The sequence below is a fragment of the Struthio camelus genome, chromosome 3 (assembly GCF_040807025.1).
Source record: "Struthio camelus isolate bStrCam1 chromosome 3, bStrCam1.hap1, whole genome shotgun sequence".
Lineage (NCBI taxonomy): Eukaryota > Metazoa > Chordata > Aves > Struthioniformes > Struthionidae > Struthio > Struthio camelus.
This window is the reverse complement of record NC_090944.1, coordinates 5,742,272-5,769,987: the sequence shown is the minus strand read 5'-3', so window position 1 is coordinate 5,769,987 and position 27,716 is coordinate 5,742,272. Positions and strand designations below refer to the sequence as shown.

General features: G+C 54.8%; 1 protein-coding gene across 1 annotated transcript in view; it reads right to left on the bottom strand.

Annotated features, from left to right (window-relative positions):
• Positions 1–10,335: 10,335 nt before the first annotated feature.
• The window catches only part of LOC138066518 (otoferlin-like), a 180,560-nt gene continuing 163,179 nt past the window's right edge, over positions 10,336–27,716 (bottom strand). Inside the window, 14 exon segments of the mRNA XM_068936384.1 lie at positions 10,336–10,516; positions 11,287–11,387; positions 11,594–11,772; positions 12,324–12,565; positions 14,825–14,935; positions 17,187–17,308; positions 17,527–17,670; positions 18,467–18,626; positions 19,185–19,355; positions 19,930–20,057; positions 22,270–22,407; positions 23,203–23,337; positions 25,115–25,266; positions 27,636–27,702. Of these exon segments, the coding sequence (XP_068792485.1) occupies positions 10,336–10,516; positions 11,287–11,387; positions 11,594–11,772; positions 12,324–12,565; positions 14,825–14,935; positions 17,187–17,308; positions 17,527–17,670; positions 18,467–18,626; positions 19,185–19,355; positions 19,930–20,057; positions 22,270–22,407; positions 23,203–23,337; positions 25,115–25,266; positions 27,636–27,702 (2,031 nt within the window).

Sequence of the window (27,716 nt, the reverse complement as noted above, 5' to 3'; positions counted from 1 at the left end):
GCTGCCACTTTGCCTAGAGACACTGCTGAATGTCTTCTGTATCCATGAGTGAAGACATATGTGGAGTTCCTGGCTGCCGAGTCCACCTGTTTTCCTATTTCATGCAGTCTGTCATGAATGCAACTTTGGTTGTCATGCATTGGCTCCTGTTCCTTTGTGTCGATGGGGAGGCTGATGAGCTGTGTGATGCGGTCGTGAAGCTGCTCCGTTCTGGTAATAGCGCAGCTGCGCAAAGGCTTTTTCCTGAAGGGCAGTGCTCCCTTCATGACCACCTGCTTGGAAATAGCTTCGATTGGGCAGGTCTCTCTCAGGGAGTGGTCCTCTCAGGTCCCGAGTACAATTGTTTGTTGTCCCCACTGTAACGCTGAGCCATCTATTTCGTAGGCCCTACGCACGGTGTCTGGTTCACTCCCCCAGGTGACATGACAGTTTTGATCCCACACATTCCTCCAGTTCAAGTCTTGTGGAAGATTCATGGCTTGCTAGACATATGATGGAGAGATGGGAGTTTGAGACTTGTATGCCCAGGCCCCAATCATATAGACGCACCGTTGGTATTATTCCCGATACGGTTGATTCTCTCTTTCATAGTAACTGGAATGATCCCAAGGGGAATGGGGCTCCCTGTGTGCATGGGCAGTGGCAACCAAGCTGTAATTTGGGGAGTAGTCACTCAATGTGCAAAACCTTTCCTTAGCTCCAAAACCAGATTGCTAGCTGTACGTTCTAACCATTCCCTCAACTGGTTTAAATCAACTAGGTGAACCAACCCCTGTAGCAACCATATGACCTATAGCATTTGAACACTACATGAGCACATTACAGGTGATTGTGGGAGGTGTGTGATGGGCTCGACCATCGATGGGAACCAATTCTGAGAAGAAAGGAAAAGAAAACTTCTGGGATGTGAGTGTTAAAATTTTAGCCTTAACATTTCACAGAATCACAGGCTCAGAGAATGGTGGAGGTTGGAAGGGACCTCCGGAGATCCTGGAGTCCAACGCCCCTGCTCAGCCAGGGTCCTCTGGAGCATATTGCCCAGGATTGGGCCAGGCGGCTTTTGAATATCTCCAGGGAAGGAGACTCCACAACCTCTCTGGGCAACCTGGTCGAGTGCTCCGGAACCCTCTCCGCACCCCCAAAAAAAGGCCTAGATTCCCTCAACACCCCCATGACAAGGCCCAGCACCGCCAAAACAACGCCCAGATCCCCTCAGTACCCCGAAAACAAGGCCCAGATCCCCTAAGCACCCTGAAAACAAGCCTAGTTCTCCCAAAACAACCCCCACCACCCCCAACACAACACCATGACCACTCAGGACCCCCACGACAAGCCCAGCACCCCCAACACAAGGCCCACGTCCTCTAAGCACCCCCAAAACAAGACCCAGATCCCCTCTGCACCCCCATAACAAGCCCAGCAAACCCTACACAATGCCCAGCACCCCCAACACAATGCCCTGATCCCCTCAGCACCCCCACAACAAGCCCAGCACTCCCAAAACAAGGCCCAGCACCCCAAAAACAAGGCCCTGATCCCCTCTCCACCCCCACAACAAACCCAGCACCCCCAACACAAGGCCCACCTCCTCTAAGCACCCCCACAACAACACCCAGATCCCCTATGCACCCCCAACACAATGCCCAGATCCCCTCTGCACCTCAAAACAAAGACCAGCACCCCCAACACAAGGACCAACTCCCCTCTGCACCCCCCACGACAAGACCAGCACCCCCAACACAACGCCCCACTCCCCCCTGCACCCCCGCCACAAGCCCAGCACCACGAGACACCCTGACCAGAAGGCTAGCCCGCGAGTTTATTGTAGACATGTTTTGGGAAGTACGACTAGCATCTGAAATACAAAGGGATGAAATGAAATGCAGCTTCCAGCAGCAATGATCTCTTGCACTGCCTGCAAGGGATGCCATGGGAAATGCATCCTTTGGCAGGAAGCATTTTATTTCTTCCTCTCTGTTTGGCTCTTGCTTGAAATGTTCCAGCAGAGTGGTCTCACTAGGGAGGTTTATGTTTGGTTCTGCAGGAGGAGGTGCACTGGAAGATACTTTGTAGAGCCATTGTTTCCAGAGGCTAGCCAAGTGTTGCCGCAGCTTTTCTTCATGCAGCTCTTCCTTCTTTAGCGACAAAGCCACCAGTTGCCTTCTCTTGACAAGCTCGTGTTCACATTCTGGCTTCTTCTGATGCCCTTTGCTCGGATTCTTCTCCCGTTCAATGAACTCGGCAGACTTTCTCTGTGTCTCTTCCACAAGTGCTTCTCTCAGATCTTGCGGTTGATTTTCAATGCTTGCTTTCCGCTGAATCAAAAGCCCACTGGCGTCATCTTCCCTGAAATACGGTTCCAAGCCTTTCCAGAGGGTCTCATATTTATCTTGCACTTCCTCCATAAGGCTTCTTCGGGTCACTTGCGGAACATCTCCCTTTCTAATCCGATTGTTCCGTTTCATTTGCAAGTCTAGGATGTGGCTCCCCAGCTGCCAGGTCCACTGGCTGTCGGTTGTTCCTAAGCTGTTGTCTGCGGCAACTTCCCGAGTGTTTTGGAAAGGGAAAACAAACTTTTCATTCAGCAGAGCCTTCCACAAGTCACTCATACGAACTTTCAAGCTCGAGAGCCTTGAAATAGAGCCCTGCGATCCCTTCTTGGCAGCTTGGAGAATTGTGCTCTTTAACTGCTGCACGTGCTGACTGTGTGTGGGGTTGGGTGGGGCCATGGGTGGGTTTCCTTGCCACCCAGAGGTGAGCAAAGTAGTGACGGTGGGTGTTCACATCAAAGCGGATGACATCGCTGAAGCAGGTGACATGGCAGAATGCCTGCTGGGTGGTTGGGCGGCTGTCCCTGCCATTTCCTCCAGCTTTTCCTGCAGGCGTCTTTGTGCTTGCATGTTTTGTTCCTGGGCAGTTATTTCTCCAACATTGTGGTGCACAAAGCAGCAGCTTGGCGAAAGATTGACTTGCTTCATGCGGAGAAAAGCCTGCCCAGCTAGCTGAAGGACATCTTGCATGTCTCCAGGATTTTCTCCCAAGATATTGATCAGAGTCATGTTGCCAATGCCAATGCCAAAGGTGGCTAGCTCATTGTCATCATTAAGTGACTGCTTATTGGCCACCTCCATGGCACAAAGTCCTCCCGTGTCAACAATCAGCCTGTAATCAAAGTCCACGGCCTCTTGGCGTTTCTCGTCCACCTGAAGCAGCTGCATAAATGCTCCCCGCGTGCCTCTCCCCGCACTGACGTTCCACTGCAGCCCAAACATGGCATTCAGCAGGCTTGACTTCCCCGGGCTCTGGATGCCAAGCACTGAGAGAACAAACGCTCTTCTCTCCCCTAGCTTCTCAATTAACTTGTCAAAGATTGCCCCAAGCCATCGTCACCGTACAGACGAAGCATCACCATCCACCACTTCAAGGGCATACCCTGAAACCATCAGATCGACTGCCACTTCAGGTAGTTTGCAAAAACATTCATCTTTTGAGTTCAAGGATTCTAGAGCTTCACGAATCTGCCCTACTTCTCTCAAAAGACGCTTGAGACCAATGGATGAATCATTGACTGCATTGGAGAGGGCTTCTAACTTATTCATCAATGCTGTTTTCAGACTGGTTTTTTCCTTGCTTTTCTTTATTTCCAGGATTTGATACCATCACTGATGATACTCTTTCTGAAGTTCCTCCAAGTGCTCAGAGGACAGGTCATCCCTAAAGACCTTCATCCACTGCAGCAAGTATTTCTTGGTGTCTCTTGCCTGTGCCTGGAGAAAAGCGAGGACTGATTTCAGCAGCTGCTTGAGGGGGAACGCTCTGTCGAGTTGCTTTCTTCGTCCTGCACTTCGTCCTGCACACTTCTCTGGCTCAGTTTGGCTCTGATGATGTTCTATGTTCTTGTTCCTCTTTTCCTGCAAGCGGGGGAGCTCTTTCTCCTTTTTACACCATGGGTACCATAGTTGTCCTTGAAGAGGCAGTAGCTGTGACTTGATCTCAAACACAATTTCTCCTTTGTCAAGAATCCCACCAAGGTTCTTGCCTTTGCTTTGGCTCTCACACACTCTTCTGCCTCTTTAGCCACAATAAATCCACGTTGGCGAGCTGTGTCCTGACAAGCATCAAGCCTTAAAAGGTTGTTTCACCTTGCTAGCAGATCTCTGATTGTTTTTACCAGCTCCTCTACTAATTCTGCTGTGTTTCTGTTCTGGATACCTCTTTTTACATTCTGGCTAGATCGGCCACATGCAACATTCTCTTCTTCAGTGAAAAGACAAATCAAAGGCTTTTGAGACTGCCACGGGTCACGTACAATGTTCACGCCTTTCTTGTCACTCTGGTCAGACTCAGCTAACTGAGAGCCTCCTTCACAGAAGAGATCTGCTGTAAAAACGGCAATTGTTGTTCATGACCTCTAGCATCCCCATGCAGGTTACAAAAAGCAACACAGCCGTCAAAAGTGTCATCAGCACTGCCACTGGCACAGGACCAAGAGATCTCCACAACACCTGTCATTAGAAGACAGCCTTTGGTGCTGCCTTTGCAATGTCGGTGGAAGAAAGTGTCGTGTTTGTGTTTAGTCGGCAGAGCATTCAGGAGCTGAGCCTTGGAAGAGGAAGGAGAACTCCCGATCCGTATGAAGGACACGATGAGTGTGTCTGCCTGATCAATCGGTTTGTTTTTGTGCCTCTGAATTGTGGTCTGCTCCTCTGAATTGTGGTCTGCTTTCCCAATTGTTCCGTGGCTTTCCAGCTCTTTTTAACTTGGCTGAGGGAACTCTCTTGGTGCGGTGCATGGATTTGGTAGCAGGAGGGGGAGCGCCAAGTGGCACAAAGCGAGGTTTGTTGAAATGTACTGGCTCGTGAAATCAGGGGCACCATGAAACATCGCCACCTGGAGGTCCATGGCATGTGTGTGTGTCAGACCTGCTGTAACAGAGGCATCCCCTTCTTCACGCTCAGCATTGAAAAACTCACTGTCAATATCTGAGGCACTATCTGAGCATTCAGTGCCAAGGCTTGTTGCATTCGGAGTGCTCAGAACGCCTTCTTTTGCTTTGCCATGCTCCGGGCAAACCAGATACCTTCCACGGTAGTCCAGCATCAGCAGCTTGTGCCGAAAATGGAAGGGGTATTCACTGCCAATCCTGGGCTGGCTGTCACACAGGGCAGTCTTGTCGATAACCTGAAGATCTGCCCTCACCCTTTTCCTTGCGTAGCAATTTTCTCGTCCCGGGTGTTTGATCAAGTGGAGGACCTCTTGGCCTCTGGAACGCTCATTCCTTTTAGGATCCTCCCACTGTTCTGCTGAGGGTGATGGCTTGGATGAATCTTTCTGCTCGGCCCCCTGACCAATATCAATTCTCCCCCGTTTTATAACTTCTTTCTGCAGATCACTGTTGGAGGCTACATAGTCTCCATTCACAGGGGAATTCAGATCTTGCTCCAGAGCGCCCCCAGGATCACATCCACCGCACTTTCTAAGGATCTCACGGACTTCTTCTGACAGCCAGTTTCCTATGTGATGGTTCATCTGAGCTAAGCATTTAAACTTCTGTTCTGGAGACATGTTTTTGCATGTTGCTGCTCTACTCAGCCCTGTCAGGAGCAGGAAAGCCTGAGTTCGGGGAACGGCTGGCTTCCTAAGACTCAGGGAGCATTCCTGCGCTGCCTTCTTTTCACTTCACATGGTGTTTCACTCTTGCCTCCCGCAGAGTCTTGCTCAGAGGTTTATTGACGCTGGCCCGGAGGTGGCGAAGGCGTCTAGCTCCGCGGGCGCTGGTTACTGGCACCTCTGCCCAGGCGCGGAGCCTGCTGCTGGCCCCAATCAGCTGGCCCTTGCCTGGCGCCTCCTGAGCACTCGCCGTGGCCCTCGCAGGAAGGAGGCGCATCTGCGGAGGCCCTTGCGCAGCCCTCTGAAGGCGCCTGCAGGGCAGGCTGGGCAGAGCAGGCAGGCCAGGGCTGCTGTGCAGCCGGTGGCTGCAGCGGGAGGGGAGGGCGCCTCCGGTGGTGGGCTCCAGAGCTGCATGGTGGGCCAGCGCTGCAGGGAGGTGGCACACGCTGGCTCCTCGTCCTCTTCCTCCTCGGACTGCCCGGGGGGCGAAACTGGCCGCACTGTGCCTTCCCCTGCCAGCGGGACGGGCGCCCAGGCACAGTGCAGGATGGACCGGCGCGGGATGTGGGCTGGCCAGTCGAGGTGTGGGGCTTTGGGGAGGCAGTCCAGCAGCTCGTGACCTTCCTCGCTCAGCAACACGGTCTGGTTGCGCCCAAAGCGGACCCGCCTGCGTGGTGGGGATGGCGGGAGGGCTGTGGGCACAAGCAGCTCACCCAGCACTCCTGCAGGTGTTGGGGGAGCGTCCAGCAGGATGGAGGTTGGTGGCAGTGGGAGAGGGCCATCCAACTTCCATCCATCCGTGTCCAGCTCGGAGGTCGGCAGGAGGTGGCGAGGGGACAAGATGTCCTCGCTTGTGAGCCTGGGAGGGAGAAAGGAGGTGAGGAGGCTGCCTTGGGTGCCCCAGGGGGAAGCCCTGGTTGTGGCAGCAGACGCCAAAGGGTGCCAGGGTGCGGGCGGAGGGGGCGCTGGGGCCAGGGCTGCAGCAGTGGGCAAGGAGCAAAGGGGCTTCCCAGTTGGTGAGCAGCAGGCATGCGGCATGTCCTGGGCATCCCGCGCGTCGACCCCAGCCCTAGCCATGCCATGCCCTGCTCTTTGGGGGGCCCAGGCCAGGCGCAGGTCTGTGGCTCTGGGCTGCATCGGGCTCTTGCCTGCGGTGGGCCTGGCCAGGGCTGTGGGGCAGCCCCCCTGCAGGCCACGCCTCCGCTTACCCTGCCTGCCGGCTGGCTGCACAGTCCTGCGTGTCCACCGTGGGCAGGAAGGAGGCTGCTGGAAGAGGAGGCAGAGAGGCAGTGAGCGAGGGCAGCCCGTGGGCGGAGCCCCAGCTGGGGCCGAGGGCGGTGGGCGCTGGCGGCGCTGGGCTGTCTTGGCCGGGAGGCGCTGCCGAGCGCGCCTACGCTCTGGGCTGGGGCTGCTCACCTCCGGGCTCGTCCACGCTGCCGTTGCCCAGGCTGCCAGCACTGCCGCGAGGCCCCTGCACAGCCCAAGAGAGCGCTGCCTTAGTGGCGAGCATCCACGCTGCGCCAAGAGGCGCCCTGCTCGCGGAAGGGCTGCGCGGGGCACGCAGAGCTGAGGCTGCAGGCAGGCTTGCGCGCAGCACCGTCAGGCTGCCCTTGCTGCAGGTGCTGCCGCGGCCTCAGCCCTCTCGCTGCCCGCGCCAGCTCGGGGCCATGCCCAGGCTGACTCCTACCTTGGGCCAGGGCCTTTTCCCCGCCGGCACCAACACCACCGCTATGCACAGGATCGTGAGGACGTTGACGACCGAGGGCATGTGGGCCAGGCACACCACAAAGAGGCTCAGCACCACAAACTCGCCCACGACGCTCAGCCTCCGAGGCTCCATGCCGCCACCGGAAGCGCGCCGCGAGCGTGCAGCCTGCTCAGCGCTCCGCCTCCACGTCCTGCTCCAAGAGTGCCACCCAAAACACAGCACCCACCTCTGAGCACGCCGCCCCTTGCAGCCACCCTCCCCCTCCCCGACCAAGGCAGACCAGCAGCCCCCAAAGCCCTGCTCCCCACCGCCCCTCCAACGCCCCTCCACCAACCTCCCCCGACCCTGACCGCTCTGCTCTGCTCTGCGGCTCACCCTGTGCACGCTCCTCCGCACCCCAAGATCGACAGCGTCAATCTGACACCAGGAGAAGAGCCAAAGGCCGCCGAGAGCAACTCTGCAAAAAGCAGGGCACGGTGCCCTCACTCCGTCGGCCTTGCCTGGCTGCCCGCTCCCGCCGCTGCTTTCCCACGTGTGACGCGGGGACACCGGGTCGTGAGCAGCAAGGGCGCAGAATGGTGCCCGAGCGTGGCTGGGCTTCGCGGCGGGGACGTTTGCCTGATTGTGGCACTTGTGCCCACCGAGGGAGCGTGCAGCGCGTGGTGGGCGCTGGGGGGGCGACAAAGCCAGGGAGAGCGCCCCGAGGGGAGGAGAGACTGCAGAGAGACGGAAGGAGCCAGCTCTTACCCCGCTGCCTTGCTCCTTCGCCCCAGCTCAACACCACGCTCTCCACCTGCTCGCGCACTCGCTCGCACACTCGCTCGCTCGCTCGCTCGCAGGCAAAGTGACAGCGGCACTTCCCCCAGCCCCACCTCCAGAAAGACCCCAGCATTGTGATGCCATGGCCACATCACTTCCACACACCTGGTCTGCCAGGGCACCCCCAGGCCCCACCTGACACTGCTCTCACCCAAACCCTGGCTGCAAGGCCAAGCACTGGAGGGCACTGAGGAGCAGCATCCCTGATCTGCTTTGCTGGAGGGTGATCCAGGCCTTGCAGCCACCACTAGAGCAGCACCCTTAGCTTTGCACAAACTCCAAGCCCAGGGTGGGGCAGAAGGAAATGCCAAGTTCTGCAGCCAGGCAGGAACAACTCCATGCACCAATACAGGCTGGGGCCAATCGACTCCAAAGCTGGAAAGGCCAACAGCATCATGAGCTGCATTAGGAAGAGCTTTACCAGCAGGTCGACGGAGGTGGTCCTTCCCCTCCACACAGCACTGCTGAGGACACACCTGGAGTACTGTGTCCAGTTCTGCACTCCCCAGTACAAGAGACACACAGAGCTCCTGCAGTGAATCCAGCAAAGGGCAACGAAGATGATTAAGGCACTGGAGCATCTGTCAGACAAGGAGAGCCTGAGAGAGCTGGGACTGTTTAGCCTGGAGAGGAGAAGCCTCTGGGGGATCATCTTAGTATGTGATTGGGGAGGGGGAGTAAAGAAGAGAGAGCAAGACTCCTCTCAGTGATGCTGAATGACAGGACAAGTGGCAAGTGGCACAAACTGAAATACAGGAAATTGCACTTAAAGATCAGAAAATACTTCTTTACTGTGAGGGTGGTTAAACACTGCAATGAGTTCCCCAGAGAGTCCGTGGCGTCTCCATTCTTGTAGAGAATACAAACTTGACTGGACATGACCATGAGCAAGCTGCTCCAGCTGGCCAAGCTTCAAGCAGCGCGGTTGCACTAGAAGATCGGCACAGGTCCCTGACCACATAAACTATTCTCGAGTCTATGGTGGCATTTGGTATATATGTCCACAGCCTAGTGGGCAAGGGGTCTCCACCCTGGGGGGTCCAATCTGTGCTCGGGGCTGGAAGTGAACCCCCAGGGCACGTGTGGCTGGGTAACAGAGGGCAGTGGCAGGCAGCAGCTCTTCTGGAAGAGCTTAAACCAACTTTTATTGACAAACCACAACAACATCATCCTAAAAACAACCCCAAGAGCTCCCCAGGTAGTGAGTAAGGGTCTTGCACACTTGAAGCTGAGAAAGGTGGATCTTCAACAGCTTTATATTGCAGTGGGCTGAAGAAAGAGACCTTCCCTCCCTCCCCCAATATACACAGCAAGAAAAGCCCCAGCCCCAAGAAGTAGTGGTCAGTACAAAATAAATAGGCAAACCAGCAGACCACGCTGAGCTCACACTGCACCAGAGAACGTGGCTCCATGGGAGCCTTCAGGCAAGTCCCACCACCACTGCTGCTTTCAGTGGCCTTAGAAAGATGCTTGAGCTGCTGGAAATCTGCCTTCCTGGGGATGGGGCAGCCCAGTCTGCCCCTTGCAGAGCCCAAGGGCTCTGCCAAGTCTCAACTGCTGTTGGGGCAGGGTGGCTGGCGTGCCCTGTGGTGGCATCAGCCCCTGCAGTCAGGGGCAGTGACCTTCAGGGCTAGGAGGGGGGCAGCGGCAGTGCTGGCATGGAGGCCAGGCTTTGGGGCTGCTCTGTGCCTTGTCCCCAAGCCCGAGGGGCTGGCGTGCTCCCAGCAAGCCCTGGCTGCTCTGCCCCACGTCACTGGTTCATGACTGCTTTTAACGTGTCCTGTGAACAAGCATTTAGGCAGCATTCCCACAGCTCCAGCAACACAACCCTAGTGCTCCCTCTGCTTTCTGCTGGGGCAGAGGAGCTGAGCTGCCCAGACGGGGCACCGACCTCTGCCCCCAGTGGGTCAAGGCATCTGGGACCCACAGCACGGGTGACCCAGAGTAGCCAGCCACGCATCTCTGCCAGCCCAGGTGAGGGACACAGGACAGCCTGGGGACCAGAGGCCTTCTCCAACCCCACTGCTCTGAGAGTAAAGCCAAGAAAGGGATCCACAAAGCAGAAACGCAAAATAGGAGGCACAGCAGCAGGGAGGAGATGTCCCTCAAGGTTGCTGCAAGGCAGAGGCGAGGAGAAGGGCATGGGGCTGGGGCAGGCGGTGGCGCTGGGCTAGGGGTGTGGGGGAGGCCCCTTTGCCTCACGCTCCCACGAGCTTCTTGACCATGTAGCCTGGCATGCTGTAAAGGAAGAGGGCCAGCAGGATGAGGAGCAGCAGGGCCAACACTATTTTGATGATGAGCCACTTGTAGCGGGTGCAGGTGAGGTATTTGATGGACTTGAGAGGGTTGAGGAACCTCATGAAGGATGTGTCTGGGCGGCTGTTGGGGAAGCAAGCATCTGTCATGAATGCCATGGCCACAGAAAGGGAGGGCAGGCACAACAAGCAATACAACCAACATGTGAGCCAATGCGGCGGCAGCATTGTGTCCCATCCAGCCACTCCAGGGTGCAGCAGGCTCTCTCGGGGTTGGGGCCACAGCAACCATCCCCACCCAGATGTGGCTTTCCTGTGGCTGCCCAAGTGCATGATCCTCCCCGGCTCACCGCAGTCTGCTCGCACCCTGGCACAGCCTTGACTTTCCTTTTACAAGCCCAGCTGGCAATGGAGAGGGGCACTGTGAGAGAGCCCACGATCTCCTTCCTTGGATAACCCTTCACGCAGTGAAAGAGCCTGACCTTGAGGATCAGGAGGGTTTCCAAGAGGAGCCAGCAGAATTTGTCCCAGAAGGAGTGCAGGGACTTGAGTGGGGGGTGGAGGGAGGGGTGCTCAGATGAAGCTGATGTCCTGGCAACGGGTACCAGAGGGGAGGAAGAAAAGGTGGGAGGCTGGGAAAGGGGGATGGAGCTAGGAAGGGAGGGAGAGAAGGAAGAGACTAAGGAAAGGCAGGGAAGTAAATAGAGGGCACTGGAATGAACCAGGAGAGGTGACTCTGCCCCTTTTACCCTGCCCGCAGCCCTCATTCCTACATCCCCAGATAAGTGACCCCTTTCTAACCTTCCCCTGCCTGGCTACCTCCCCGGGAACCACCCGACGCAGCATCTCCCACAAATCCAGGCATCTGCTGGGGGAGAGGCGTCTCCTACTTACTTGGGTTTCTCCAGTGGGTCAGGCTCATTGCGAGCCAGCCCAGCAGGCGATTTCTCTGCCTCCTCTGCTCTCAGGAGCTGTAGTTCAGCTTCAACTTTTCCCTGCAGGGAGCAGAGAGAGGCCTGCTGAGACATGGGCAACGCTCTCCACCGCAGGCCCCAGAGACGGTGCCAGCCAGCGACATGGTGAGCAGAGGGGGCCCCATGTAGCAGAGGCAGGCATGAAGGAGCTCTGCAAAGGGGCCTCCGTGTACACAGAGGATGCACTCCCCAGGACAGAAAATCCCCCCGCTTCTCCCCATCCTTGCCGTCATCTCCAGCTCATCGTTTTCATCCCTGGCCACAAACGGCCACCAGCCTTTCACTCGCTTCTGCTTGAAGAGGGAAACCATGGCCAGCTCTGCCTCATTTGTCCCCATCTCCATGCTGCACTGCTTTGCAGTCTTAGCTCCCCGGGGAAAGCGCTTCAGGTCCAGCTCGATTGCCCCTGGTAGGAGAGGGCGAAGGATACATGGTGGCACCCCTCAACTGTGAGTCTTTGGCTGGAGGCGGGCTGGGCCAACATTTCCTGCCCTGGCAAGCATTTCTGAGCTGTGTGTCCTGGCATCCTCCCACACATCTATGGCCATGCATCCTCCGATCTCTCCACTATAGCCTGCTTTTTGGGTCACGTCCCCACCTCCTCTCACCCTCTCAAACATCTGCCCACGGCTTCCAGCCACCCTGCACTCCAAAACTAGCTTGGGCATAGAGCTCCCAGACAGGCACCTAAGGGAAAAAGCTAATGCCTTTGCTACAGGAGCAGCCTTTGAACAGCAGCATGAAGACAAGGCCTCTTAGCCTAACTGCTCTTACCTGCAGCATCCAAAGGCGTTTGTAGGACACAATTGGCTTAAAGACCAGGGCTGTCCTTCCAGGGTCTGTTCCTACATAAACCTTGTCTCATCCCACATGCCTTCCTGCTCCATCAGCCATGTAACCTCCCCCTATCCCTCCAGCTTCCCTGTCACCCCAGCTCAGCTGGCCCTCCCCTCTTACCGAGGAAATCGTCGGCCGAGAAGTGGTCGGCATCCCAGACCTGCAGGGTGAGGCGAGCAGGGAGCTTGTCTTCAGTCTCATCCCAGGAGAACATGGACTCCTTCTTGGAGATGACCATCTTCTTCTCTGCCATCAGGTAGTCAAAGGGAAAGGTGGAGCGCCAGCTGAAGTTGCCCTCGCCAGTGAGTGAGGGGTAAGGGACATGTGTGTCTTGCTTGTCCTCCTGCTGGCCCTTCAGCCACCTGCAGGGCCCAGAGGGATGAGAGGGGTGGCACATATTAGCAGGAGGGAGGAGAGGGCAAAGGGCCATCCTGCGCATACAGCTGGCATGTCTCCAGGCCAGCAAGGCATGGACACACTGGAAGGACTCAAGAGTAACGAGCAATGGGCTAGGGTTGCTCAAATCACCATGTCAGCCTCGCCAAGAGACAACATGGGCATGAGGGCCCTAGAGGGAACAGGCTGATTGAGGGAGCAACATGCAAGCTGGTTATCGGGGTCTTGCTCTGGGCAGGGGGATGTTCAAGAGATGGAAAGGAGCAGGCAGCACTGCTGGGAAGTCTGGAGCAGAGCTTGCTGGAAGGAGCATTATGAATGTTCCTCAGCTTCTTCGACATGACAGGACACCTCTGTTCCTCAGGGAACTCTCAGATTTGTGTGAGTCTCTTGGTCCTGAGGGGCTGCAGCCAGCAGGGACATGGGTCCGTGCTTAGACACTTAGTACAGGGTTGTTCCCCTGGCCTCTGAGCATGCTGACACTCCCGCTCTGCCCTGCAAAACACACAGGGCAAGCAATCCCACCCCAAGCACAAAGGGAAGGCCTCTCACGTTTCAGATTCAGAGTCATCGCAGAAAAGCCACCCATGCATAAACCACCTACTTACCGGCCTTGAAACAGACAGTGACAAGACCTTGTCCCCCTCACGCACATGTACACAGACACAAATTTCACACGCCTGCCAGTATGCAGCAACGGCATGAAGGATGGAGAGAGCATGGGTCCTGCCAGCATGTTAAAGTTCATCGCTCCAAGGGCACCTGCCCTCTGTGCAGCATGGCACTGGGAATGCCGAGGCAGGCACTGCATGCACTGCCCTAAACAACCCTCCACTGCACTCTGCAAACAGGACCAGACATAGAAAATGGAACGAGTTCTCCGGACCAGACATAGAAAATGGAACGAGTTCTCCAAGAGCAGCATGAGGTGCAAGACAAGGAGACCTGGCCCAAAAGCTCAGGGTAGCTTTTGGGAAGCAGTGAGCAGTTTAGCAGAGCTGTGGGAAGTCACTGCATGCTGTGATGTCAGCCATCAGCCTTAGATTCTGCTACACTAATCTGACCTTCCTCCTCATGCCTCTTTGCCATGACATAGGGTTTAAGCCTTTGGAGAAAGCTTGTTTTCTTGCCTGCTGCACATTGCGCTATGATCTAGTTGCATCTTAACCTGTGCGTGTCAATTCAAAATGAATGAAAGGATCTGGGAAATCCAAATCGACTCTTGCTGAAGCAGGACAGTTCAGGCAGCTCCGCAGGGACGGGAAAGGGAAATCTGGGGACCAAATTTGGCGGAGCCCATGCTGAGGGCCAGTCTCAGAGCCCTGCTATATGAGGACAGGAGAAAAGGGACTCACAAGCACGTTAAGGTAAATCGTGGGCCAGGGCTCACTCAGAGATGGTCCACAGGTACCATCTGCCCCATGCTGAATATGGGGAGGGTCAGTGGGGTCTGAGATCAAATAACTTTCTCCACCCACGCCCCCCCCCCCCTAGATTTAGCTGTATCCTGGCAGCTCAGGAGAGAAATGTCTTGTAAAGAATTGGTATGTGAAGGTGTGGGTTCTCTTGTCTCTAAAACAGGGGAGTTTTGGAAGCGGTGGATGAGAGAGAAGCAGAGAGAGGGTCACCACCAGGAAGCTACCTGGAATTTGGATCCAGATGCTGGAAGTGGAGGCATGTTGGGCTGAAGAGCCAATGAAGAGCCAACCGGGGACACCAAGACCAGAGCCAAGGGGGACGGAAGCACTGTGCCTGCCAGGAGCTATGAATGTCGGGAAGCAGACCTGAGGCACAGACGAGTAGAGGAACAGCCCGCACTCAGGTCCTGTCCAAGGGGAGAGGGGCAGAAGGGAGCAAGCAGCAAGACCTTGGCCATTACCCCCTGACATAGATGTCAGACATCTTCTCTCCCACCAGGAAAGCATCATCTTCCAAAACCACCTCATCCGTGTTCCAGATAATGACCCGCAGCTCAAAGCTGGGCAACCAGGCCAGGCAGCACAGACAGACACACACAGTAGGTCAAGCAGCCAGCAAGAGAGACACAGAGGCAGAGACAGAGCACAGCACATAACAGCAGCACTGGCACCATCTGGCCCTCCCCATGGGGAAACCCTTCCTAGCTGCATCACAGAACTCCCCTCTCCAAAACCAGCCCTGGGGCCTAAGTGAGCACCAGGACCCCACCACGAGGAGAAGTGGAAGTGGTGGCACTGGCCAGCCACATCGTACATACCCCGCTGACAAAAACGTCCCTGGATTTCTCACCAGTCAAGTAGTCATCATCCTCCAGGATGACCTCGTCTGTGCTCCACACTATCACTCTAAGCTCATATCTGGCAGCAGGAAGGGAGACCAGGAGGTGAGGCACAGAGGGGGGAACAGAGGGAAGGGGCAGGAGGAGATGGGGTGGGCAGAAGGGAATGGGATGATGCTGCAGGAAACAGGGCGGCAGGAACGCCAACTGCACGGCTCTCTCGCAGCCGTCTTGTCCTAGGGACCAACAGGGCAGGAACACAGAGGGAAATGGTGCCTCAGCTCGGAGGCAGCCCAGGCAGGGTCAGAGGAGCAACAAAGGGACTTTTACCTTCATCTACTCTGAACTGCTGCATGGCCCAAGCCAAAGGCTCTAGGAGACAGCACAGCCTTAGTCTCAGGTACATTTGTGGTTACAATGTGGGTCTGTTGGCCCTGCAAAACAGTCTGAAGACAGCTCTTTTCCTCATTTCCCCACCTTACCCAACCGGGCCACCCTCCTGGAAACACAGGACAATTTTCCCCTGCCTTCAGAAGTCAGCTCCAAAGGCTCTACTTGCTCTTGTGTCCCAGTCACTTCATCGGGCATCACTGCCTTTCCTAGGACTCCAGCAAGTTTGGAGCCTGTAAGATATTCCCAGCATTGCCTTTGGTGTGCAGGCAACTGGGGTTTCCCAGCCACACTCGGTTCGCTTGGGAATTGTGCTGATGGATAAACCAGCTCCCGTGGGAGTTGCCAGAGGAAAAGCAGAAGCCAGTTTCCTTGAACTGGAAGCAGCTGCAGTGTGGACGGGCTAGAAGAGGACTGGAAGACAGTGGCAGAGAAAGGCAGCCATGTGGCCACAATCACATCACATGGCTGCAAGTGCCAGGGACTCCTGTGGAACTGTGAGATTCCTGCCATCTTCAGTGCCAGCACCCTCCTGCCTGCTCCTGTTGCGGGGGAGGGCAGGGGGGGGGCTTTCTCTGTGCTGTTCCTCTATAGCACTTAGCACTTGTCCAAGCAACACAGGGATGCTCTTCAGAGCTAACAGGCCACACCGTCAGCTCGTGTTACATGCTGAAACTCCTGGCAAAGAGGGGGGAGCTGCGTTAAATCCCTAGGATGATACATCAGCAGAACCTTGCTGAAATACAGCATCTTCCTACAGACACAGGCACTCACGCAGGTGCTCTCCAGTGCACATGTGAAGACATACATGGGCTGATGTGTCCATGTGTAACTTGACTGGAGCTCACGTTTATCCCTGCCAAAACAGAGCGACCAGAGCCATAGCCCTTCCTGCTCCATTTTCCCCACAGGGAAGGGTGCATTGGTGTTTTCAAGGCTATTGAAATCCTCCCTTCAGCCCCTCCGGAGGAATGTCTCAACTCCAGCACACGGGGCACTACTGAGCATGGCTGCCCCTGGCTGCATTGCAGATAAACCTCTGTTTTTTCCAGGCTGCTTCAGCAACTAGAGCTTTCTCTGGCTTCAGCTTTCCTGCAGCTGCCTGCCCTGCTCTTCACATCCAAGCTACGGCCCTCGGAGATCAGAGGAAATTGTCTCCACTTTCATTGTGCTTTGGAGCCAAACACCAGTCGACTGAGCACAGGAGTGCAAGAGATTCCCACGAGGATGCAAATACTGCCTCTGCATCCCAGCCCCCGGGGACGGGCAAAAGGGGCCCAAGGACACAGTCTAGCTGGGTAAAATTGGCCTAGCATGGATGCTGAGGAACGCAATGTCTTCCTTCTGTCTAAAGGACTCCTAGAGGGGCTGAGCATCGGAGGGCAGAGGCGGAGAGGACAGGAATGGGAAGGAGAACTCTCTAGTTCACTGTCTGCTGCCTGCTCTGTCCTACCTGCCTTTACCAAGTCTCTCCCAGTGATCCGCCTGGGGCCAGGGCCCTTCCTTGCCCAGAGCCCCAGCCAGACTGGGAAACTCCCCTCCAGCCAAGGGCCTGTGGACGCCCTGACCTAGGCTAACCCCTGCCCCTGGGGCTGCGTTCGGGCTGGCTGCATTGGTCTGCCCCCTTCCCCATACCAGGCACTAGCTAGCAACTTGAACTCCTCGTCTAGACTGACACAGAGAGGTGAGGAGCTGCAGGGAACTGAACAGATGGGAACTGAAGCACCCTGCAAGGGCAGCTCCACAACCTCTGGGGAAGCGGAAGACAGCATTTGATGCCTCCAGTCTTGGGATCTCTGGCCATGCCAGTCTGGTTGGGGGTCCCAGGCACATGGCTGTGCTGAGCTGGGCCATGGAGAACCAGTAGAAGAGTGGGGAAGCAGGGCTCCAGCCCCAGCCACAGGTTTTCCCTGGGGTTTGTTGGCTGGCAGATTCCTTACTTCTTTGGTTTCCTGGGGGAAATATCAATGGCAGGGCCTAGTGCCAGCATATCCATGGGGAACACGTCAGGCAGGGGGGAAGCAGGGGACCCAGAGACTTTGGGGTATGAAATAGGTGCCAGCTGAAGATGAAGAGGCATTGAAGATTTAGTCAGCTGGGCTCAACAGGCCGAGTGTTAAGGACTGCTATGTCCAAGTGCCACTTTTCGTAGGCTGCCTCCCTCCCCACTGCTCCCCATGACAAGGGGGGTTGCAGCTTGTCTGCCCAGCTGAGGTCTCTCCTCCCTGCTTGGAGGCTAAGCAGGCCCTGCCCTTCCCCCGGATCTTGGGCTGCGGGGACCTGTTCAATGCCCGGCTTGTCAGGGTTCAGCAATGGACGTGGCTCCACGTGCTCAGGGACCAGCCTGCAGCCTGCGCGTGGAACGTCTTCCCAGTGGTGCAGCACGGTCAGTGCTAGGCGTTCCTCTGCCTGCTTCTTCTGTCCCGTGTGGGTAAAGGGAGGACTGAGTGTGGAGAACTGGGCAGAAGAGACACCAGGGACAGCAAACAATCCCAAGCAGGACCCAACCTCCTACTGACAGCAGGACCTCCAGTCTGGCTTTGCAAACTTCTGCTGACATCCTCTTCCCCAAGGCCACACACACTGCTCCTGCTGGCTACCTCTTCCAGCTCCTACCAACTTCAAGGCAGCAGAACTGCCTAGTAGTTGCTCCTCTCTGTTTCACTGGGCCCACTTTGTTCTTGCACCAACACTCCCTAACTCCTCTTTCTCCCCTTTCTACTCCTAGGCACTCACAGAGAAGGTCCAGATCCCCTACCAGGCTGTATTTTCCCACGCTCAACAAGCTCTATATCCACTGACACTGCTGCCCCCCTCCTCCGCACCCCTCCTGGTCTGCATTCAACTGTGTTGCACATATACGAGTGATTTGGACACAACCATTGTTTGGGGATGCAGCTATATGGACAGTGGCTTCCTAAGCCCTGCAAGGGCCAGGATGGGCTATCTGCATTGGTCCTTTGCCATAAACTGCCAGCAGGAAGGTTTCAAAGGCAGCTTTGGTCATGCCATGCCGTGGATGCTCACCAGTAACTCTGACAGCAACCTGGGTCGTCTATAAGACACTGTCTAGCTGGTGACATAACGCAGGCCCCACACAAGGGGGTGGCTGGAGAGACATTGCAATGCTGCAGGGGGTGATGGGATTCAGTTCTGGATGATGAGGGGACACCCCATGCCCCTGCTCCCCTCCCCACCTTCACGCCATGGGGTGCGTACCATTTTCATCCTCCATCTCCGTGGCGCCACTGAAGACCCTCGTGGCCACTTTCACTCTTCCTCCTGGACCAAAGGGCGGCCCATCCACTTGGCCCTCTTTGCACAGCTTGCACAGCATTTGGGAAGGCTTCATGGGGTCACGCCACATGTTATACCCATGTCTGTGAACAAGAGCACAAGGTCAGACTTGGAGGAAGAAGGAATTTTTGTTTCCATCTGCCAGAAACGCAAATGTTACTGCCCCTCAGGAGCCAGGATTCATCAGGGAAGGATCTGAGGCTCCACATGTCAAACTGCAGAGCAAGGTAGGGCCATCCAAGCCCAAACTCTACGCTTTGCCGATACCTTTCCACCCCAGGCCCCTCACTCTGTGCTGACCCAGACCTGCAATCCCCAGCGCCCTCCACTTTGCTACTGATGCTCAGTTCTGCTGCTCCGGCCCAGCTGCTATTTCAGCAACCTCTTCATTTCTATATCCAGACCTACCAATGCCCCTCAGTCCCTTCCTCACCGCCCTGTGCTCCTGCTTACAACCTGCTCTCCTGCTACCCCACTGTGCTGGTCCCAAAGCCCACGTTAAGACTGAGGGCACAGCACAGATTCCCTCATCATCAGGCAATGAAAGAGGGAGATCCCTACAGGAGATCTAGGCCTAGTGCGGAAGATGAAACTGACACGGGTCCAGACACCAAGTTGCACAGGGAAAGCTTGGCTCATACATGGCATAAGGCTGTGACACCCCACAAGTAGCTCGGTGCTTGCTGTAGTAGTGGTTCTCCAGGTCAATCTTGGTCTCTCCAACGAGGTCGTCGGTCCCCACCAAGTCCCAGTCGTACACCGCCACCCTCAGCATGGACTCCATGGGAAAGGTGGCCTCAATGTCAAAGGACCTGTGGCGGGAGAAAGGGTGGAGAGGGAAAACAGGCTGTAGCCATCCAAGGGTTTGGATGGCGCTCAAGACACATGCATGGGTGAGGTGGGTCTGCTCCAGTCTCTGGACAGTGTTTAATTGCACCTCCCACTGCAGTACATTCAGCTTACGTGTTGTCACTAATTCTCTGCGCGGACTGCTTCTGAACTAGCAGCCCTAGAAGGGAGAGCGATCACGAGGATTGCTTGACGTGGATGTCCCAATAGCCCTGAAACTAAATGTGTGTGTCACTGGAGAGCCGGCAATGCTGTTACTTGGGTCCAGGCCTAGCGCTTCCTAAAGTAGGCACCTATCTTGACCAGATACGGATAGCTCTTCAACACTCTTGACAGCGTTGACGAGACTGCTGACAAAGCAGGACAGATGACTTCAATGGGGACAGCTACACTGCACCCAAGGAAAGTTCAGGGCGATCAGTCCCATCTTTCGACCCCAAGCTGGGGCTATGGGATGGGTAGGGTGCAGGCCCAAGGGCTGGTGAGCTTCGCTCACTCTTCAGGGTGAAGACAGGTAACAGGGCTCGGGCAACTCACTCGCCAAAGACAGGATTCAACTGTTGGGAGATGTAGTCCTCCTCATCTTTGAGGTCTGTCTTCCCCAGCTTGATGGCAATATAAGGATCAGCTTTCCCATTGATGTCAGCTGGGGGCAGCTCTGTGGCCTGTAGGGAAAAGATAAGATAGGTCAGCCCAGTCAGGGACAGTCCCTATTCTCCATCCCTGAGACCAGCTGGCCTTACCTGGCCATAGCTGTGTGCCCAAGTCCTTTGATAAGGTCACCTAAATATAGGGACTCAATTTAAACCAGGGATCAGTCCTGCCTTCTGCTAACCTATGCCCCTGCCTAGGCATGTATTGGGGCTAGGTGTGTTGGTCTGGGCTGACTCAAGTCAAGCCCAAGTGGCTGTGTCCCCTTCGGAAAGACATAGTCACAGTCTCCTTTGGCTTCTCTCTCATCAGTGGAAAGACGCAGGTTCCTCTAGCTAGAGACCCTCAGCAGAAACCTGACTGAGATGTCCAGAAGACATCCCTCCGCCTCTCTCTTTCCCTCCATGGATTTATTAGGGCCACGGGCCTCTGTAAGTAGCCCCCGCAAGCAGGGGTAAGTATCCTCAATCTCTCCAGTTCAGAGTCTAGTTGGAGGTCTATAACGAGCAGTGTGCCCCAGGGGTCAATACTGGGTCCAGTCTTGTTCAACTTATTCCTCAATGACCTGGATGAAAGGACAGAGGGCCTCCTCAGCAAGTTTGCCTGAGGATGCTAAACTAGACACACCAGAAAGCTGTGCTGCCATTGCGAGGGACCTGGACAGGCTGCAGAGTTGGGCAGAGAGGAGCCTCATGACATTCAACAAAGGCCAGTGCAGGGTCCTGCACCTGGGGAGGAATAACCTGGTGCATGGGCACCAGGAAAGGCTCAGGCTTGACCTCCTGGAAAGCAGCTCTGCAGAGAAGGACCTGGGAGTCCTGGTGGACAACAAGTTGACTATAAGCCAGCAATGTGCCCTTGTGGCCAACAAGGTCAATGGTACCCTGGGCAGCCTTAGGAAGAGTGTTGCTAGCAGGTGGAGGGAGGTGAGGGCCTCCCCCTCTCCTCAGCCCTGCTGAGACCACACCTCGGGTGGTGTGTCTAGTGCTGGGCTCCCCAGTACAAGACAGACATGGAGCTCCTGGAGTGAGTCCAGCAAAGGGCCACTAAGATGAGGAAGGGCCTGGAGCATCTCTCCTAGGACGAAAGGCTGAGAGCGCTGCTACTCTTCAGCCTGCAGAAGAGAAGACTGAGAGGGGAGTCTCATCAATGAGTCTAAGCATGTGAAGGGAGGGTGACAGGAAGACGGGGCCAGACTCTTCTCCATGGTGCCCAGCAACAGGACAAGAGGCAACGGGCACAACTTGAAACATAGGAAGTTCTGTCTGAACATGAGGACAAACTTCTTTCCTGGGAGGGTAACTGAGCACTGGAGCAGGTTGCCCAGAGAGGCCGTGGAGTCTCCTTCCTTGAAGATATTCAAAAGCCATCTGGACACAATTCTATGCAACATGCTGTAGGTGACCCTGGTTGAGCGGGGGGAGTTGGACTAGATGATCTCCAGAGGTCCCTTCCAACTTCAACCATTCAGTGATTTTGTGATTCTGGGATTGCAATCTCACCTGCTATCCCCTTCTCAGGGCAATGAGATGTAGCACTGGATGGGAAACCAGGTTAGTGGGAAACATAGGTGAAAGTAGGTTGCATTTATAAAACAGCAGGGACAAGGGGTTGGCAAAGAGCCACCCAGGTGCTTCCAGCAGGGCTGAGATTTCTCAAGATATCTTATCTTGACATAAGAATGGAGGTCAAGAAAGACTTTTTCCAGAGTGCACTCCATATAAAGAGACAGGCATTAGCTGAACCACATTGATTATCACTCAGCATGTGTCCCACAAGGTGACAGGCCCTTCAGCCAGATCTACTAATCCTTGCCTCCTCCTGGTTTGCTCAGCATATGCCTCATTGATTATCTAAAGGGGATTATGTAAAGAACCAGAATCTCGTAGTCTGGGCTGATCCAAATTCTTCTCTGAAGTTGAGCACTACAACGGACACCTCCATCCATCCTGTAGGCCAGGTGTCTGGACCTCACACAGGCTTAGTATCCCAATGGGGAGAGCACAAAGCTAGGAAGACGCCCCTTTCAAGGGCCCATCAGTGAGCTGCTTTAGTCCTCATGCTGCATCCTTGACCTTGGTGCCATCTGCTATCAGGTGGATGCTGGCACCAACAGCACCAAGAACTAAAAGTCAACTTCTCTGCAGCTTCAGCACCAGCTCTGGGTGCGAGCACTGTAAGGGAACACAGCATCACGCCTTGGCATACAACATGGGTTATACTCACCCGAACAACAGAGACTCGGACCAGCACATTGATGGGGTCATTGCTGGCGATCCCCTGGAACATGCCCAAGTCGGGGTCGTATCCTGCCTCCTTGCCCATATCATCAGGGAGCGGCACTTTGTAGACACAGATGGAGCCCTAGCACAAGGGAGTGCACAGCCTCAGTAGTCCTGCTGCTCCCGAGGCTCGGAGCGAGCAGACCCATCCCAAACCACCCTTCCTGAGAGCCCACTTTCTCTCCTTGTTTCTAGCCCTGCGCTGTAGTAGACAGGCGAGGTCTGGAAGCTTCCTCTGCCTCACAAGCACCCCCTGCAGAGGATACAACCCTGAGCAGAGCAACTGGACAACGTGAAGGACACCTGCAGAGGAATCAGACTAGCAAGGTGCTCACAGGCAGGGAATTCCAGGAATACAACTGGCAGAAAACCAGGAGCAATGGAAATAAAAGGTGCTGTCAAGGCAGGGGCTGGGAAATCCAGGAACTACCACGTGAAACACAGTTCATCTCCATGCTCCCTGACCGTCTGATCACTCCCTCCAGCAAGAGTTTAACTTGCATGCATTGGTGCAACATGGCAGGCAGCTCCGTGCTATTGGTGAAAAATAGTCTGCAAAGATAACTCCAGGCATGACTTATATCCACAGCGGATGATAAAGAGGATCTGCTTTGCCCTTGGCCTTCTGTAGGAATCACAAAAGATCTGGTTGCTGCAAAGGACTGCCCTCTGCAATGCACTCTGTGAAGCCATCTGACTCCTGGGGCTATCCTTGGAGGCTTACCCTCCCCTGCAAGGAGATGTGGTTGAGTCAATGCAAATTGGTCTCTCTTACATCCAACCTCCTTTCAGCTAATGCACCTTCAAGGAGAGAACCCTATAGGCAAGCCTTTCCCAAGCTGTCCCTGCCCTGACCCAACTCAGCAGCCACACTCACTCTGAACCTCCCCACTAGCCGCTCCTCTTCTGTTGCGTCGTCATCATTGTCCCCGGTCTTTCCACGGAGCAGGTTGAAGGTGTGCAGCCAGTCCTCAAAGTTATCAAACTCTCTTTCCAGCTCTTTGTTGAAGACCTGTGATGACACAAAATTAGAGGGGAGCAGTTTAAAAAAAAAAAAAAAAAGATCCAATGGTTACCCAAGGACAATCAAAGAGATCATGGACATCACCGTTCCCAGTGACTAATTCTCTAGGATGCAAAGGGATCTCCAGGTCATTGGGTCAGACCTTGATGACATAAGCACCTTCCCAAACTGATCATGTATAGGAGGGAACCTCACCTGAATGGGCTGTGTAGCTATTCCCCTTACGTGTATAATCTGGGTTCAAATTCCTTCTCAGGCCCAGAGTCACAGATTATAATACAGTAAAGTCCATGGACCACTAACCTGAACCAGGGCCCTTTCCTGCACTGAGTCTTGGCCAGGCTAGCTATGGCCCACAGGAAGCTCTCCCCCACCCAGGGCTCATCCAAACTGCCCATGGGATAGCCTTGCCCCAGGCTATTCCCAGCAGTGGGATGGGGCTGGGCACATTGGCCTGGAGCCCTGGCGCCAGGGTCCTGGTTTGGGTTGCTGATGGGCAATGCCTGGCCCTGATCCATCTCCTACTATAGCTGTAGACTCTGATTCCACCGTGGGGAGGGTGTTCTCACCAACTTAGAACTTCTTCCTCCACTCTCAAGACCAAGTTGATGCCTTTCTCATACTACTCATTAAGCTATACGATTGCCTGATCCTTCAGTGCAGTTACAGAGAGCAAATCATAGCTCCCCCCACCTTTGTTTTTTTCTCCCCTGTAATTCCTGCAAGTACTTCTGGTTCCAGCTGCATTGTGTGGGACAAACCCCTCCAAGAACTACATACAGTGATGGCTGTGATTCCTGCTGCCATGAGGCATGTTGGGTTTCAGCCCCACATACAGCAGCTGTTTGGGCACTCAGGATGCCAGTCACCTCAGGAGCTTTAGACATCCACTGGCTGAACATGGGAGCTGCCTGATCAAATGGGGGCATCTCTGGATGGGCAAATCATACAGTCATATGGGAACCGAGGTGGGAAGGGACCACTGGCATTCAAAGTTAGAGAAGCTTGCCCAGGGTCAAGCTCCTATGTCTCCAAGGACGGAGAGCTCTGCAAAGTTGCAGCACACTCATGATGAATCAGTTCATTGTAGGAAACAAACGATGCTTTATGTCCAACAGGAATTTCCTTTGCTGCATCTTGCGTCCATTTCCTTCTGCACTCTCCTTTGTCCTCTGCCATATCCCCCTGCCATGTACCATCAGGTACCTGAAGATGACAATTCAATCCCCCATTCACCTTCTCCTCTCCAAGCTGAACAAACCCAGCTCTCAGCCTCTTCCTCTTCTTGTATGCCACGTCCTCCAGACCTGTGACCAGCCTGGTGGCTTCCACCACTGGACTCACTGCAGTAGGTCAGTGTCTTCCTTGTGCTGGGGAGCACCAGTCAGGACAGAGAAGCCAGAAGGGATCTGACAAGTGCCAGAAAGAGGGGAAGAATCCCTCCCCTCAACTTGCTGGCCAACTCTTGCTAACACAGCCCAGCATGCACTTGCCCTTCACTGCTAGAAGGGTTCACTGCTGACTTTTCCTGTCCCCAAGATCCCAGGTCCTTTCCTGCAAAGCTAGTTACCCTGAACTCTCCGTCTATGCAGAGAATTTGACAGTCCCAAGGCACATCTCACCCAGTGCTAGATACCCCTCACACAGGTGAGATGCATCCAGCAGGGCTGATCCATCCTACTGTGTTTTCCACATGGCTAGGATCTGACTTCCATCCTGCTGCTGAGCAGGCAGAGCCTCCTCCTCCCCCTGCCAACACACATACCTTCAGTTCATCAATCTTCCGCTTGTTCTGCTTCTCAGGAAGCTCAGCGGCTCACTGCTGCTGCTTCTTCTTATCATCTTTGGGTGCCTTGGACTTCTTGCTCTTTGCCTGACCCTTGGAGCCTTTCATGGGAGAGTCATCCGGTTTGATTTCTGAGTCCAAGGGGAAGCAATGGGGATGGAGGAGATGGAAACGAGGGTGAGGTGGAGCAGGGGAAGACAGAGAAGGGGGAACATGATCACAGGCACTCAAACAAGAGGAACATGAAAGCTGACAGCTGCTACTGCCTGCAATTCCCATCTCAGTCCCACAGAAACCCTTCAACCTCTCTCCTCTCTTTCCTCAGCTCTGGCCATTGCTACCCAGCTCACAGCATTTCCAGGAGCCCACAGATCTCCGTGTAGGGAACTCCCACAGTTGACCCGAGCAGGAGTCATTTGGAGGACTACGAAACATGGACTGAGAGCCTAGGCTCTGCCTAGTTTCAACAGCACTGAAAATATCTGATCCTGCCCATAGCACCTTCTTGTCTTCTTTCCACTTGTCCTGCTGGGCTGCTAGTACAACACCCTTCCCAGTCTTCCCTGAAGGGCTCATTTCCCCATCTCACTCTGGTCTCCGCTACGTCCTTTGAAGCTGACAGCAATGGCGTTGGAGAAAAGAGAAGGGAGTGAAAAACATCAAGGGCACCTGGCTGGGCCCTGCTAGGTGCGCCCATGGAAGAGAATACTTCCTGTGCCCAGACCCCTGACATGTGCGCAGCTTGCAGAGCAAAACCCCTGCCTAGGTGTGGCTGAGGTGACAATGCTTGAAGCTCAGTGCCAAAGCACAGACTGCTGCTCTTCAAGGGTGACGCCAATGACTAGCTGCAACAACAGGCTCTTACGATCTCTCTCTCTTCAGAGCAGTCACCAGCCAAGGACACAGTACAGTCTACCTAGAAAGGCATGCTCAAAGGAGGCTGCACAACACTGCACGCTTCTCCCACTCATGTGCAATCCCCAGCCCTCACTGCCTCTATCCCGCCAGCTTTCATGGCTGCTGCGCAAGGCAGATGAGAACAGACAGATGACAACAGATAAACCTTTAATGTGGAAGAGGAAAGCAGGAAGGAAGGGCAGTGTAAAAGGGGAAAATGAACCCTGCTCAGAATGACTGACAGAGAACGAGGAGGCATACAAGGACACCCCCCCCAACAGCTCTGCTACTACAGCAAGCCCAGGCAGAAGCTGCTCAGAGTCATCGCCAAGCTCAGCAGCACCTGGCCTCATCTTTCTCATGATACAAAGGCTAGTCTTCCAACAGAAGCCAGACTCTCTATTTTTCCCACCTAATGGAGTCTGCATGAACAGGACAACCACCCCCTCTCCTCTGAATTCACGACCTATGGAGAGCAGGGGAAGCAGGCAGCGCTGGGAACTCAGTGCTATCTGCTGCTACCCTTCTTTACTCCACTGCCCATTTAGTCCATAGGGTGGCCCTTTGCTGAGCCCCTACGCAGAGGCTCCTAACCTTCTCCCTCTGCCCATTCCCATCTCAGTCTTCATGACTGAGCTGGCCAATCATGGCTCCTCAGGGAAACACTCACCAGCCCTGCTTACCAGGGACTGCCAGAGAGCCTGCAGGGTGGACAAGGTCACCCTTGGACAGCAGGTCCCAGCTCACTCATGTTCACAGCCCATAGTACTCTTGGTATGAAATTGGCCTCACCCAGCTTGAGGCATCTGCAATGCCCCATCTGAGCTACTCTCCCCCAGACTCCTTGAGAGAAAAACACACTCAGGGCACACTTCATCTCAGGACAGTATCTAAAATAGGTCAGAGAACTGGCCCTGAAAGGCATAGTTTTCTCTACTGCCCATTCTAGAAAACCAGAACACAGACTACACTTCCAGATTACACTTTTTTTTTTTTTTTTTAAAAAGATCACTCTTCAGCTTTACACTGAAGATAAAAGCAGTCAGGTTAGATGGATCCCAAACATCTTGCCTAGTGGACTCTTCCCTGGCAAAACTGGGGCAAAAGGAGGCCTCCATAAAGCCTCCCTCATGGTGACGAGGGAAAACCCTGCAAATGCGATATTAACGTATCTGTGCCTTGGTGTTCTCAATAGACTTGGAGCACACAGCCTTGCAGCTCTATAAACGCATGGGCAAGGGGATGCGACTACTAACTTCTGAAGGCACAAAAATGCCTTCAGTCAATAACACAGATCCTAGTCACTAATCTCATTACCTCCACACAGCCTTCCTTCCAGCAGGGATGAGCTGGAGGCTGCCACAATGCCACACTCGGACTGGGAGTCCCCTGGCATTTGCAGCCTGATATGTCAGCCCAACACAATCCATACCAGGTCTGCATTCACAAAAATTGATCCTGCCTGGAGATATGCAACACAGCACGAGTATCTGATTGAGCAGAAGAGCAATTGCATGCTCGGAATTGGGTGCCCAAGCACCAAAAGGAACTCTGGTCCTACCCTTCCCTGCCCCGTTTCCTCCCTTGCTTGCAAACAGCTCACCCTCAGCAGTCTCCATTCCCTCCTCCTCCTCCGCTTCTGCTGCGGCTGCTTCCTGCTGCCAAAGTTGCTGGGGGAGAAACA